Source organism: Ursus maritimus, unplaced genomic scaffold, assembly GCF_017311325.1.
Source record: "Ursus maritimus isolate PB19 unplaced genomic scaffold, ASM1731132v1 scaffold_29, whole genome shotgun sequence".
Classification (NCBI taxonomy): domain Eukaryota; kingdom Metazoa; phylum Chordata; class Mammalia; order Carnivora; family Ursidae; genus Ursus; species Ursus maritimus.
This window is the reverse complement of record NW_024425452.1, coordinates 23474368-23490204: the sequence shown is the minus strand read 5'-3', so window position 1 is coordinate 23490204 and position 15837 is coordinate 23474368. Positions and strand designations below refer to the sequence as shown.

The following is a 15837-nucleotide window of genomic DNA, read 5'->3' as shown; positions in this document are numbered from 1 at the left end:
TTTTAATCTGACAAAGTATAATAGCAGGAACAAACTAGTAACCTTTGCTTATAAAAAATAATAATGCAAATAGAAAAGGAAACCACATTACAAAGAATTGTCTATATCAAATATTTGGATTTTTTTTTTTACTTCCTAAAGTAATTATACCAAAAAGTTAACCCCATAGTCAATTATAAATTCTAAGTTAAAAAACACTTAAAATTCAGAAAAATTTCACAACAATAAAACTTAGGGAAAATCTGGAGGAGGAAGGAGTTTTCTTACATCTGAAACCTTGGACAATTCTCTTGAAAAGTAATTGGAAGGGCTAGAGCGTATAATGCTAAGTGAAATAAGTCAGAGAAAGACAAACGCCCTATGATTTCACTCACGTGTAACTTAAGAAACAAAACACACGAGCAAAGAAAAAAAGAGAGAGAGACACAAACTAAGAAACACTCTTAACTACAGAGAACAAACTGATGGTTACCAGAGGGGAGGTGGGCGGGGGGATGGGTAAAATAGGTGATGGGGATTAAAGAGTACACTTACCATAATGAACACTGAGTAATGTACAGAATTACTGAATCACTACACTGTACACCTGAAACTAATATAAAACTGTATGTTAGTTATACTGGAATTAAAATTAAAAACTTAATACAAAAGTAAAAAACACGCACATCTTAAAAAAATAATAAAAATAAAATAAAGTAATTGGAGGAGAAAAGAAAACAAAAATGTTTGTAGGTCTAATCATGCATGACTTAAGATTCAAATCCAACATTTACTGACTACCTATTCTATATCAAACTCTCTATATATGCTTCGTGTACATTATATCATGTAATAATCATCAAAGACAATCCTATTAATATATCAACATTTATTAAGATGATACAAGTTTAATATTAAAACTGTACACAACGGGGGACCTGGGTGACTCTGGCAGCTAAGCATCTGACTTCAGCTCAGGTCATGCGGGATTAAGCCCCACATCAGGCTCCCTTCTCAGCAGGGAGCCTGCTTCTCCTTCTCCCTCTTCCTCTGCCCCTTTCTCCCTCCACCCCCCACCCCCGGCTCATGCTCTCTCTCATTCTCTATCTCAAATAAATAAAATCTTAAAAAAAAAAAAAAAAAAGACTGCATCTTTTAATTCATGAACGTAGTATATCTCTCCATTTCTTTAGGTATTCTTTAATTTCTCTTAGCCATCTCTGTAAGTTTGTGGTATACAAATCTTGCATATATTTTGTTAAATTTATCCCCAAGTTTTCATATGTTTATGCTATTGTAAATAATTTTTATTTCAACTTTCAATTCTTTGTTTCTGATATATAGAAATAGTTAACTTTTCTATATTAACCTTAGTGAAACTCAATTATTGATTCTAACAGCTTTTTTGGTAAATCTCTAAAGATTTTCTACATATATCATAGTGTTGCAGAGAGTCTGTTAAATGACTCCATGCATATACTTTTAAAATAATTTCTGTAAGAACTACTAATTTGAATTGTACTAACTTCACCATCCTATGCCATGTTAAATACACCCAGAGCAGTACCTTTAATAAAAATCTAGGTTTTATATATAATTTTTATCACAAATCCACTTGTGGGAAACAGAACAGTGATCCCCATGTTTCAATTCCTCTAATCTGCAAATATGAAACCCTCCATGGCAAGAGACACTTGGCAAGTGTGTTTAAGTTAAGAACACTGAGGTGGTACTATCCTAGATTATCTAGGTAAACCCAATGTGATCACAAGCATCCTTAAAAGAGTCACAGAAAGAGATGTAACAATGCAAGCACAAAAAAGGCAGAGAGAGACCTGAAGAGGTGGTACTATCCTAGATTATCTAGGTAAACCCAATGTGATCACAAGCATCCTTAAAAGAGTTACAGAAAGAGATGTAACAATGCAAGCACAAAAAAGGCAGAGAGAGACCTGAAGATGACACACTGAAGATGGAGGAAGGGGCCATGAAACAAACACCACAGGTGACTTCTAGGAGCTGGAAAAGATAAGGAAACAGACTTATTTTGGATTCTAACCTCCAGAACTGTAAGACGATAATTTGTGTTGTTTTAAGCCACTAAGTTTGTGATAATTTGTCACAGCAGTAATAGGAAACTAACATACTAGTGATGGTCATTTATCTTCAAAAATCTTACTTCTGCTAGGTTTTTGGAACTATGCACCATTACCACCCTACGCCGAAAGAAACTTTCAAAAGTAGAAATGCATGAACTAAAAAACATCTACATTAGACTAAACCATAATTTTTTTTAAAAGATTTTATTTATTTATTTGACAGAGAGAGAGACAGCCAGCGACAGAAGGAACACAGGAAGGGGGAGTGGGAGAGGAAGAAGCAGGCTCCCAGCGGAAGCGCCTGATGTGGGGCTCGATCCCAGTACCCTGGGATCACGCCCTGAGCCGAAGGCAGATGCTTAACGACTGAGCCACCCAGGCGCCCCAAGACTAAACCATAATTTTTAATGAATGTTCTTGTATTGGAAGATAAGGCTATCCTAAAAATGACTTCCCACAGAAGTTTTAAAATCCCCTTTATTTTCTTTTTAAGTTTGGGTTTGAGCTAATCACTGGTCCTTGAAATGCACTCTTACAAAAGATCAGTGATAGACGTCTGAAAGTCTATCATCAATCACTCCTGAAAGCAATCACTTGGATCTCTTGTGAAAGGGAAACAAAAAATTGTTGAGGGGAGGAGGAGGATGCACAGAGAATGGAGAATTACTAGAAGGCTTATAACTCTCTGCCCTTTAGACTGTCAAAGTCCTCACTTTACCATTCAAAATGTACTTGTGCATGAAATCAGCATATATTTCCAATCGAAGCTCTGCCTTAAGTGAAATTTTTAAAATCATTTCCATTGGTACTATGTAGGACTAAATGGTATGCATATATGGTACTATGTATGACTAAATGTATGGCTATGCTCGGCTATACAGTCTTAAAGTATGGCTTTAGTAGATGACTAGAGCAGATAGTTATTTCTTTGATCTTCCTGGCATTAAAGGGAAAAAGACTCAATCAAAAGGAGTCCTCAATCTATGAGGAATATTCTCACAAGTTATATGATATGGCTTGAGATAATTAAAGATAATACCAGGTAAATCTGCTCAGGTAGACCTAAGTCATCAGTGAAAAGCTTTAAAAAGTAAACAGGTTTGACCATGATCTAAAGTTCAATAAGGCCCTAAAATATAAACCCTTCATAATACAATTTTTAAAAATTAACAATAATAGTAAATACCGACACAGAAATGACAAGAGGCATGGGTTTCAGAAAAGAATACAGATCACATCAGAGTTAAATAAATCTTTGCAATAAGGCTGAGGACAGGGACAACTGGTCACCAAGTGAGGCAAAGGCTGGACTCAAACCTAGCTTTACTAACTTAATCCAGGCCAGCACTCTTTCAATTCTATCAAGTTGTTCCTATGTTTTTTTTTTTTTTTAAAGATTTGATTTATTCATTTGACAGAGAGAGAGACAGACAGCGAGAGAGGGAACACAAGCAGGGGGAGTGGGAGAGGAAGAAGCAGGCTCCCGGTGGAAGAGCCTGACATGGGGCTCGATCTCAGAACTCTGGGATCATGCCCTGAGCCGAAGGCAGACGCTTAAAGACTGAGCCACCCAGGTGCCCCAAGTTGTTCCTATGGTTTAAAAAGCCGGGGTAGATGATCGGTACCTGACCTAAGAATAGAACTGCAGAAAGAAAAAACAAAGAAGCTATATGGAAGATCAAAAAACCACACACACACACACAAAAGGATTCGTCAAAATATTCAATTTGTAGAATAAAGTTTAGTGATCAGAAAAAATTCTGTGTTGTTTATGTTAGTATTTTGAAGTTATGGTGATTCTGCTATTAAAAGCAAAGAGATAAGTTAAGACAAAGACACTATCCATGCTTGAACATATTTGGCAATAACCTCTCTCAGCTTTAAGGCGATAGGCTCTTCCATCACAAAATTTCAACTGCAAAAGCGTGTGTTTTATTTTTCATGCCATCAAACGCAGTTACTAGCTCTGGAGCTAGATCTTGTAAATTCAAATTCTGACCCTACAGTCCAGATTCCTACTTCCCTATCATCCCAGTAAAGCCAGAGTTTCCACTAATGCTAATCATGCTTCTCTGGGCTGTACCCTTGCTGGTAGGTTAGGTTCTAGAGCTAGCCGAGATACACTGAAATTCCAATATATCCTGTACAATATACCAGAGGATATTATTATCAAATATGTTGAGAGGTTCACAAAACCACCCTCAGGTTTGGTAATTTGCTAAGAGGACTCACAAGTCTCAAAATACAGTTGTACTCAACATGGTAACTTATTTATTACAGAAGGATACGAAGCATAATTAGCAAAGAGAAAATGTGCATGGAGCAAAGTTCAGGAGAAAACAGGCACAAAAATGTCCAGGTGTCCCCTTCTGGTGGAGTTGCTCTGGACACACTTAACTGTCTTAGTAATGATTTCTGACAAGTGTGAAGTATTACCCATTAGAGACTCATTAGCACCTCATTAGAGAACTCAATGCCTAGGGTACTGGGGGAGAGGGGGGCAGGGAGGCTTGTCACATAGGCACCTTGCCTAGTACATATGGAAATTCCAGACTCCCAGAAGGAAAGCAGGCATTTAACATAAACGACACAGTTTGTACAAACACTTTGGACACAGTGACTGACTCTTACCACTTAGGGTAATGAGATCCTCCCCAAATCCAAGTTCCCTGATGCCAGTCAAGGGCCAACTTTGCAAGTCAGGCCTGCTTCCAACAGACTAACAGACTAGTAAATCCTTTAGAGCTTGGACTTACCTACCTGTTCCCTGCTGCATCCCCAGCTCCTAGAATGCCTAAAATATAGTAGCCATCAAAAAAAAATTTTTTTTTAGGTTTTATTTATTTGACAGAGAGAATAAGAGAGAGAGAGAGCGCAAGCATGACCAGGGGAGCAGCAGGCAGAGGGAGAAGCAGGCTCCCTGATGCGGGGCTTGATCCCAGGACCCTGGGATCATGACCTGAGCCTAAGGCAGATGCTTAATGACTGAGCCACCCAGGCACCCCCAAAATTTTTTCTTTTAATGAAGAAATTCCTGGCTCTACCACTTCCTAGCTGTATAACCTTGGGAAAGTTACTTAAGTTCTGTGTGTCTCAGTTTCCTCATTCGTAAGATGGAATAATATTACCTACCTCAAAAGGTTGTTTTGAGGATTAAATGAGTTAATATACGTAAAGTGCTCATAACACTGCCTGGCAAGAAGAAAGCACCATATAACTTCTGCATATACATATAATGTTATTACTTGCTTTTTTTTTTTTTTTTGAACTTCCAACTTTACCTCTTACCTTCTCCTTCCCCTTCCTACCTACTCCAAGTCACTGAGCCTTCCCAACACTATACTTTTAATGAATCTACAGTATACATACAAGCTAGAATTTAACACATCATTGTCTCATGTCTATTGAGATCCCTAACTAGTTTGTGGACCAAACTCAAAACTTTTTAGAACACACAACAGTATCTGACATGATATTTAATCTTTGTAGCGCCCAGAAAATACTGATTTACCAACAAAATTACATATGTGTTAAATCAGTTCTTTACAGGGGTCAGAACATACGGCAGTCAACAAACAAAATGGTCTCCAGGTTTCTTTGATCTTCTATTGAGAAGTGGAAAGAAAAGTGAGTTGATTCTATCCAGTGAAAAGACTATTAGCAGTAGGCATAGTAGTGACAACAGCAGAAAAAGTCTTGAGTTTATAAAATATATAATTAGAATGTCAAATATTTGACTTTGCCTTAGAGCATGGGTTCAAGTCCTTATATGTCAATAAAGATTAGATATATCTTGTACAGGGCTATATATATATCTTGTACTGAAATCAAGTAATGAAAGAATATTTTAATCTTTATAAATGACAAAGTAAAAGAATTGGGAGGGAAAAAAAAGGAAGGGGACAATATGCAGCCCAAGTTAAACTGATGAGTCAGAGAGAGACCAGTCGTTTCTATTCCAGCTCTGACAGCAGGGCTCTACACATAATCATCAGAGAAAACCTCAAGATTAGCAGAATTATAAGAACAACAGACCCATCAAACTGAAGGTTAGCGTTTTGGGGAACTTTCAGATTTGCAGGTCTCTTTAGATGAATTATAATCGCAGATTTCATTTACATGTATTTATCCCACAAGCATCAACATCATCATAAACATCATTTTCTCAAGGTGAACTTCACTTTTTAGTACGAATTACTTTAAAATAAGTTTATATAAGAACTCTTCAATATCAAACACTTAATGAAAATGTTCTCCATCCTCACTGCCTTATAGTGGACTCCTGGATTGAGTCTCACAACCTTCACTTCATGTTTCCACATTCTGAAGAGATTAGAAAGCTAAAAGCCTCCCTTGACGGCCCTTGACAGCAAGGTGTTGGACATAGGTCTGCCAGTTATTTGCATGTGGAAGGCACAAGTTCAACAAAGGCCATCTTCCTACAGTAAGGGCAACTGACAAAAATGTCTAATAGATGTTGAATGGCGGCAGTAACCACAGTCCTGATTCCCCCATCAGTGCACCAGTTTCATGGGTGAGAAGCAGCCAGGGCAGGAGTGGTGGTAGCAGTAGCAGTGGTATTAGTATATGGCCTTAAAATCTTTAGTCCAGTAGTGGCTCCCTGATTTTTGCTCTTCCAACCCTTCCAATGTAAGCACCCTGTTCCTTAAAATAGCTACAGCTGTTCTATTTCCTGCTGTATACCCCAACTTACAACACTGACATTAGGTGAGTTCAGATCCTTACACTCTTGCTCACACTACTGTTATAATTAGGTGACATGCCTGGAATCTCTCACCATTTCAGTTCTTCCTGACCTGCTACCATCAAATCTGGTCATGCTTAGAGAAAGCTTACCCTAAAAAGGCCACATGGAAACCTCTTATGTTCTCGTATATACCTGTACCTTGTATGTGCAGCTAACTGTGCTCTTCAATACCTTCTCCATCAGCTGAAATCCCACTCCACTTTTGGAACCTCGCTCAAACAAGACTCCCGTGAATATTTCCCAACAGGGTCACTCCACATGCCCACATATGATCTCATTTCCACATATCCTGCTGCCTGCCCTCAACTCTGTACTCACTCACTCACATTCATTCATTCAAAAGAGTTACATTAACCTACCCCATTGTGTAGAGGGCTGGGGATACAAGCAGAAACAAGACAAAGAGGGTCTCTTCTCTCTTAAAGCTATTATTCAACAGGGAAATAGATTATCCAATAAATACCCAAATAATGTTTAATTACAACTGTAGTAAGTGTAATAAAATATTCAGGATGTGTCTTATATGTATAAAGGGAAGCCCGACCTAATAGGGGAGAATCATTTCCCTTCAAGAGACATTTAAGCAGAAACTGGATGATATGTAACTGATCAGGCAAAAAATTGTTAGAAAGCTTCTAAGCAGAAAGAACAGCATGTGCAAAAGCCATGAGGCAGCATTCTAAGAATTGTGAAGACAGGCAACAGACAAAAGTCAGATGCAGTAGGGACAGCAGCCCAAAATAAGTAGGGGGGGGGGTACTTCTTACAACTACTATTATACCATTTGGTACATTGTTTTGGAATTATTCATTTGCAAAAATGCATTCCTCACTAAACAAACTCCTTTAGGTCTTACTAATTTTTTTAGCCCCATAATCCAACAGTGCTTAGCGGTGTCCCCCAAAGTCAAGATCTGTGGAATGAAGAAATAAGTGCTTGATCTGGGCAAGGAGCTTACCCTCTTAACACCACACAGGTGGAACAAAACAATCCCTCAAGGATTCAAAAACCCTATGTTTCTAAATACCCCAAAACTTACTGGGCAAGAGACACATTTTCATACCAGCACATGTTCAGAATCAAAGCTAGTATTAATCATGAATGAAACTTTAAATACTAAAAACTAAACTTTGGTTGGCAAGGGGGCCTAAATCCTCACTGCTCCATAAAGTGCCACCAACTAATAACCAATAGAACTGCATTAAAATTCCCACAGAGTCACAAATGAGGCCAGGGAGAGAAAGTGCAGCTCCATCTGCCTGTTCTTATTCTCCAGTTGCTCAACAGATCTGGTAAGTGTCTGATCATGAGCAGGAAACTGGCACCTATGCCATCCTTTTCTCCTTCCTTACTCCTTAAATAATGTCAAGTCAGAAAACACACACACTGGTGACTCAGTAAGAAAACGTCAAAATCCAACTGATATAACTTTGCCAACTATTATTAGAAGTCAAGAGAATAGGGTAATCTTTAGCCCTAGGCTTTAGTCTTTGGTACATGTTCTCAAAGAGCAGTGGGGGAAGTATTTTTTGAAAGAAAAGAAAATTGAGTTAACTAAGAAATAGCTTCAAAAATACATGAAAAGCTTGATGTAGTTTATTAGACAGTGAAGAAAACATTAATACACATATACAGTATGGAACTTCTTTGTAACAGCTGAGCTGCAGAATAAGACCCATAACACGTCTTTTAAAAATACACTTGATCAGAATTTCACTACCTACATTTATTATGTCATCTGGCATATATAACAATGAATCCAAATTCATTTAACAAGCCAAAAAGTCTACGAAGAGAGCTCTATAATGGGGTTCAACCATATCAAAGACTCAAAAATTTTACAAAATATATTTAATTATATCAATAGCCCAATCATGTCAAATTTTTTAAGTACTACAACTATGAAATCAAGTCTAATTAAACTTAACTGTGATATTTTTTCCTGGAAGACAAGATAAAACAGTGAAATAATTCAGAGGATCATTTTAATATTATTCGAGATTTAGTAGCAACAAGGAAAAATTAAGGATCTTTCCAAATCATGACTGGAGTTCATGCCCTTCACACTGCATCCTCAAACTCTTGATGCTACTTTCCTCTCTTTTTTCCTACATTTTTCAAAAACAAACCCACAAACAAAAGACCAAACAAAACCAAAATAAAAACATTCATGCAATATTTATCTATGGACCTCAGTGGCAATACAAACAGCGAGCAAAACTAATTCTCCCTTTTCCTCCGGTTAGAATAAAAATTTTGTCCTAATTTAAAAAGTACATGATTCTCCTCTCCTCACTTCAAAAAATGAGAATGAAAATGTTACCATGTGGCACATAATGGATTTTTCAAAACCTATACATTATTTTAGGAAGCATCAGTGAAAATCTGATTTTATAAAGTACTTTTTTGGGGACAGAAATTTAAACAAAAATTTTTTTTTCACTTATTTCTATACCTAATGAAGGTACTTACTGAAACTGTTACTATTCGACTTTTAATAGATTTAATACATACTGGCATCTCTTTTTAACCATGTTACTTACTACCCAAAATGCAGTTCATTTCTTTTTCTGGCCTTTTAAAGGCCCCATTTTTCAGTGTTTTACTAGTGCGGTGATCCGTAATTGAGCCTCAATTCAGAACAGTATTCCCCAAAACAACAATAACAAAAACACACATAATCAGTATCAGGTAAACAAGTATTACCATAATAATCAGGCATTTTTAACTCACCACCTGAAAGGTTACACAGAATAAAGGTAAGGTTGGGTCAGTCAAGTTACTGTGATATTGAAAAGTGCTTCTTAAAATGGTCTAGTTACAGTATTCCCATATGATCCTCCAGTAATCAGGTACCTGTTATGGTAGTATGGCAGTGAAGTGATTTGCTGATGCTGTGTGGCTTAGTCTAATCAAACATTATCAGCCTACTGAAACGTGACTCATTTATATAGTATCGAGGAAGAACAGTAAAGCTTCAAGAAAAGTCTAAGTCAATAACAGAAATCTGAAATGACATTCTCAAAGACGGACTCTTGCTTTGGAGAGCTACCTATTCTTCACCGAATAAACAAACCAATTTACAAATAAGCAAGATCTTTTCCTAAACACATGATAGGTTTGTTTTTAAAAATCTGAAACATTTTTCTCATGAATTACTTGTAAGACATTAAATATAAATCAGATCTCCAAACCCAAACATATAGGCTAAAAATAGTGTATCTATTTTAAAGGCTGAGGCAGAAGCCCTCCAACGGAACAAACTAAAATTAGGCTTTTTTCAATCTCTGTATCTTTAAAATATGCACCTTCAACGTTTTGGGCCACACAAACCAGTGTCCACATGTTCTCCCAAACCAACCGGTCAGAGATAATCTAATTAGTAAAAGCTCAGGAACGTGAGCCCACTGTCCAAGAGATGCATATAATGAAATTCCTCTTCACGCCGGTTAATAACCAGACTAAAAAACCAATTTTACTACTACTACTACTACTACTACCAAAGACCCATCCCCAATGGTCTCACTCAGTAAAACTCCAACCCATCAAAAAGGACCACCATACTCTTTGTCAGGAAGAAGCAAAAGCCCTGTACAAAGCTGTCAGGTGGGCAGGCAGGTAGGGCTCCACCTGGGATACGGAGCATCGGAGCCCCGAGAGGGACGCCGTGGTCACTGCGGGAGGGTCGAGGCGGAGACCGAGACTAAGGGTGGCCCCACCCACGGATGTACCTGCGAGCCGAGGCGGGAGGAGGGCAACCCTTTAACCCTAAGCACTGGCCAGGCTGTCGCCCCGTTCCGCGCTCCCAGCCCGGCTCTGGCCCCCGCCCTGTGGAGGGTCGGAGCATCGCGACGCGGGCACCGGCTCTGCCCCGGGGCCGGCGCCCACGGGCCTGACCTGGCCGCCGCCTCTGGTGGAGGTGAGGGGCTACTTGAGCCTGAGCCCGCCCTCCCCTCAGGGCCGGGGCCAGCTGGGCGCAGCCGCGGCGTCCGCTCGGGCCCCGGGCGCCGCGGCGACGGGAAGGTCACCGGCCGCAGGAGGCCCCGACCAGGGGCGGCGACGTCCGCGCTACCTTTGGCCTCGCAGTCGGCGCAGTACTTGTTGTCCTCCTCCCTCAGCAGCTTGGACAGGATGAGCTGGTGCTGCTCGTTCAGCTTCTGAGCCTTCTCCCGGCAGGAGCGCGTCGCCATCTCGGCAGCGGGGCGGGGAGCCCGGGGCAGCTACGGCGGCGGCGGCGGACTGAGGCAGGAGCTGGGCAGCGTGAACACACCTGGAGCCGCCGGGACCCAGGGCGGACTCTGCCCAGGAAGCGGCGGTGGCGGCGGCAGCTGGAACTGAAGGAGGAGCGGCGGCGGCGATGGCAGCGCCGACGTGTCCCGCCTCCTCGCCCGGCCGGCCCCGCACGCACCGCCTGAGCCGGCGAGAAAGGGGGAGGGGGAAGGAGGGGGACCGAGCCGAGGCTTCCGGGTGGCGCCGCAGGAAGGAACCCGGGCGCTAGGCGCGCTGCGCATGCGCCGAACTTCCCGGGAAGCCGGCCAGCCGGGGCTTTCTGCCCTAGGCCTTTCGCCCAAGGTGATCTCGAGAAGGTACTTCGCGCTGCCCGCTGTGGGCTTCCCCACTTTTGAGATGAAATTGTCCCCAAGGGCCTCTGGTAAAACCCAGTAAAGGAATAACCTTTACAAAGAGGTGACTTTCACTTGCTCCCTTGCCTTTGCTCTTAAGGGCACAACATTGGAAATACAGAAATAGAGTGATTGCGTGCATTCTTGTATTCATTCTATGTTTATTCGTGTGAAGTTTTTAAACAAGAACTGTCCTAAAAGTTGGAGGACACAAATTGAATAAAATAGTCAAAACAGTCCCTTAAATTTTAGGGGAGAGAAATAGTCTGGTAGTGACATGTATTAAGAGCTAACATTTATTGAGTGGTTACTCTGTGCCAACAACTATTAACCCGTTTAACCCTTATCACAACCTTATCATACGTTATTCTCATTATACAGATGTGTAAAATGAGACATGGAGGAATTAAGTAACTTGCCCAGGCTGCAGAGCTACTCAGTGGAGGAGTTGAGGTTCAAATCCAAAGCAGTCTAGCTTCAGAGTCTAAAACACCTAGCAATAGGCCTTTCATGGGAAGGGGAGAGTGTGGCCAGGGAGGCAAATTCTGGGTGTTGTCACTTTAACAGAAAGCTGTATGTACAGTGATCTTTAATACACGAAAAAGAAAACTAGGGAAAGAAGACAATTAGAACCCGGAGCTCCCCAACCTGTCCTCATGGGATTTGAACCCTGATAGCCAATATCATGGCTTATTAGCAATTTCTCATGTGAGGCTTATGTAATCAGAATAAACATGCCTGTGTCTTATATTTTTCTAAGGGCCAATTTCTAGCCTAGGTCCTGTATAAAGGTGACCCTCATGCTCACCTATCCCTGCTCTTGGCACAGGATCTCAAAAATGCTTGTGGAATTCATGGGGCTTCTGGGTAGCTAAGTCAGTTAAGCTCTGACTCTTGATTTCTGCTCAGGTCATGATCTCAGGGTGGTGAGATTGAGCCCCACTTTGGGCTCCATGCTGAGCATGAAGCCTGCTTAAGATTCTCCCTCTCTCTCTGCCCCTCCGTCACCTCCCTCTCTTAAAAGAAAAATGCTTATGGAATTCAATTGAATGCTGAATAATTGAACAAATTAGAGCTTAAACTGTGTGGGTCTGACAAATAATAACTAGTAGGATATCAGAGTGAGTTCCAATAAACAGAAAAAAAAAAAACGTCATGTGGGAGGTAGAACTTTTAAGTCTCATTTTAAAGACTGGCTTGATTTAGATGGGGGCCAAAGAAGGAGCTACTGAGCAAGAGCAGCATTCACAAAAGCACAAAGACTTCAAGGAGCTCAGAACACAGACTAACCCACGAGGTACTACTTAAGACGAGTGAGAGATAAGACTGGATAAGTGAAGTGCAACAGAATTAAAGAAGGTTTGGGGAAACAGACAAAGCAATGTGGCCTCGATGCAACTGACAACAGAAAACCTGAAGATTCTTCAAGTAGGACAGTAGCATGGAAAAAAAGGCATGTTTGGGGAAATCTAGTCCAACAATACCAGTTAACAAACACAACTTTTGAGAGTTTCCTCCCCTCCCAGGAAATTCTGCTTACCACTACAAGGATTAAGAAAAAATCAGAAGACACCTGGGTTGCTGTGTCAGTTAAGCATCTGCCTTTGGCGCAGGTCATGATCCCGGAGTCCTGGCATCAAGTCCCACATCGGGCTCCTCGCTCGGCAGGGAGCCTTCTCCTCCCTCTGCCTGCCGCTCTCCCTCTCTTTCTCTCTCTCCAACAAATAAATAAAAAATTTTTTTAAAAGAAAAGAAAAAACCAAAGTCTTACCATTAAGAAATGATTCACATGATTGAAGGGGCATAGCACTGTCTAATAGAAATATAATGCACACCAAATATACTTTTAAATTTTCTAGTAGACACATTTAAAAATAGAAAAAAGAAACAGGCAAATTAATTATAATAGTATATTTTATTTGATCCAATATATTCAAAATACTATCATTTCAGCATACGAGTAATTGTTAAATTAAAATTAAAAATTATTAGTGAAATATTTTACATTGTTTTCCTATTGTTTTCAAAATCCAATGTACATTCTACACTTACAGCTTGCTTCAACTTGAACTTACTACACCTCACATGCTCAATTGCCACATGTGACTATCGACTACATTACTGAACAGTGCTTCAATAGATGGTCATCCTAGAGGCTATTAGAAATCTAAGTTTGAGCTGACTGTTTATTAGGGATGTAACAGAAAGAACGAAAAAGGGATGCCTGGGTGGCTTAGTGGGTTAAGCGTCTGAATCTTGATTTCCCCTCAGGTCATAGCCTCAGTGTCATGAGATGGAGGCCCACATCATCAGGCTTCATGCTCAGCACAGAGTCTGCTTGAAATTGTCTCTCTCCCTCTCCCTGTGGCCCTCTCCCTGCTCTCATTCTCTAAATAAATAAACAAATAAAAGCTTTAAAAAAATAAAAGAAACAACAAAAAAGAAGAGACTGATACCAAAAACATCTTGGGAGGAAAACAATGTTGTACTCATCTGTCAATATTCATTAAACAACTTCTATTTAGTTCTCTGACAATCAGAAGCTTACAGTCTAACATGAGATGCAAACATGGAAATAGAAAAATTAAAAGCCACACTGTAAAGTCTGCAGCAAATATAGCACTCTGGGAACAAAAGGAGCATCAATAGCCTGGAAGAATTGGGGAAGGCTTCACAGAGTACATAATGCTTAAACTTGATTTTAATACATATAGGAATTTTTCAAGGGAATATGGATGAAGAGGAGGAAAAGAGTATCTTGAAATGTATAAATACACACACACACACACACACACATATACATTTATACATTAACTTCTGACTTCTGAAAGCACGGTTCTGTGCTGGAAGTAGTGAGAATATGAGACAATAGGAACCTAAGATGTGCGTAGAGAACAGGAAGGCAGGAAAGGAAGCAAGGTGGGGAAGTAGAACAGAGGCAAGAAGTTAAGAACTTTGCAGCCAAACTACCTAGTTTGAATTTCACTTCATGGGCATATTGAGCCAGCAGAAGTTTTTACACAGAGAAAAGATTTGGTTAGCTTTGTTTTCTATAACTGTAATGGGAGGCTAGACAATATGGGAGGGGGGAAATATTATTCCTGGGATCAGGGAAACAAATTACAGACAGGGCTGTTGCAATAAGTCCAAAGAAGATATGCTGAAGGCTTGTTTTAAGCCAGTAGCATAGAGTTTGGAAGAGACAAAGTCAAATGATGTTTTAAAATTAGAAGCAGCAGGATTTGGCAGCTGACTGTATGTGGGGGTTGAGAAAAAGGAGGTGAGAATAACACCAAGGTTTCTAAGTTGGGAGGCAGGTAAATGGTGATGCCACTAACACAAGAGAAAAGGGATAGTTCAGTTTTGGGGTCAGAGGACAAAAGGTGTTTACTTGAGGACATGTTTAAGGTGTCCATAGGACATCCACCTCCATAGGTTTAATAGGACATCACATTTCTACTTCTAACACTCTAGAGAGAAGTTAGTGCTGTATGTAGTAGTCATCTACATTTAAATGGTCATACAAGCCATAAGACTAAATGAAATTCCCCTAGAGAGAGTATGTAGACAAAAAAAAAAAAAGTTGAAAGGACAAAACTCTGGGGATTGCCAGTTAAATGACGAATGAACATAGAAAGGCAAACTATTGAAAAGAGTGGTGAAGTACGGCCAGGAAGAGAACCAGAGCCTATGGTAGAAGAGGTTTCTGAGAAGCAAGGGTGAACACTAATGCCAAATGTCCAGAAAAGTCCATTATTTCAGTTTTAGATAACACATACAACATGTAGTCATGGGTCTGTACAGTTGTTTTCCTTTAGGATAGGAAAAAGAGAAGAGAAATAATCTGGTGAGACTTCCCAAGGACTGCAACTATCTGGCATTTCAGCAAAATGTTGAGAGAGTGATGAGGATGATTGGGGGGGGGGAGAAATTGTAGGTACAGGGATAGAAAGCATGGCTAGAGTTAACTGTAAAATGTAAGGTAAGTGTCCAAAATATGTGTGGGAGAGGTGAGGTCAGAATAGCTAAATGAGTACAGGTTCCTTTGCAGCCAAAGGTGATTTGGTGTCCTTAGGAAATGAATGCTAACAGCTAAAAAATAAGGGGGGAGAATCTAGGGACCTAGAGTACCTAGCTCTCAGGGAAGAAGTAACTTATACCAATGAGGTCCAGATGTCAAGATATCTATAGATGTATGATGGCCAGAGAGTGAGGTTGAAGATCTGTGTCTACAGATTCTTAGAGATGTAGAGTCCTTTTTAACTCTAAAATTGTTTCCATTTGGAGAATAAAGACAAGAAACAGGTGTAGAGAGTTTGACCCCAATGGAGCTGGTATTCCATAGAAGACAAAGAAAAGGGGTTGGAAA

At 40.2% G+C, this 15837-nt stretch overlaps 1 protein-coding gene across 2 annotated transcripts in view; it reads right to left on the bottom strand.

Moving 5' to 3' along the window:
* The window catches only part of SMAP1 (small ArfGAP 1), a 158577-nt gene extending 147531 nt beyond the window's left edge, over positions 1–11046 (bottom strand). For both annotated transcript variants that reach the window (XM_040643609.1, XM_040643610.1), the window contains exon 1: positions 10919–11046. In XM_040643609.1, the coding sequence (XP_040499543.1) occupies positions 10919–11036 (118 nt within the window). In that variant the 5' untranslated portion in view covers positions 11037–11046. The remainder of the gene's footprint in view (positions 1–10918) is intronic.
* Positions 11047–15837: the final 4791 nt, after the last annotated feature.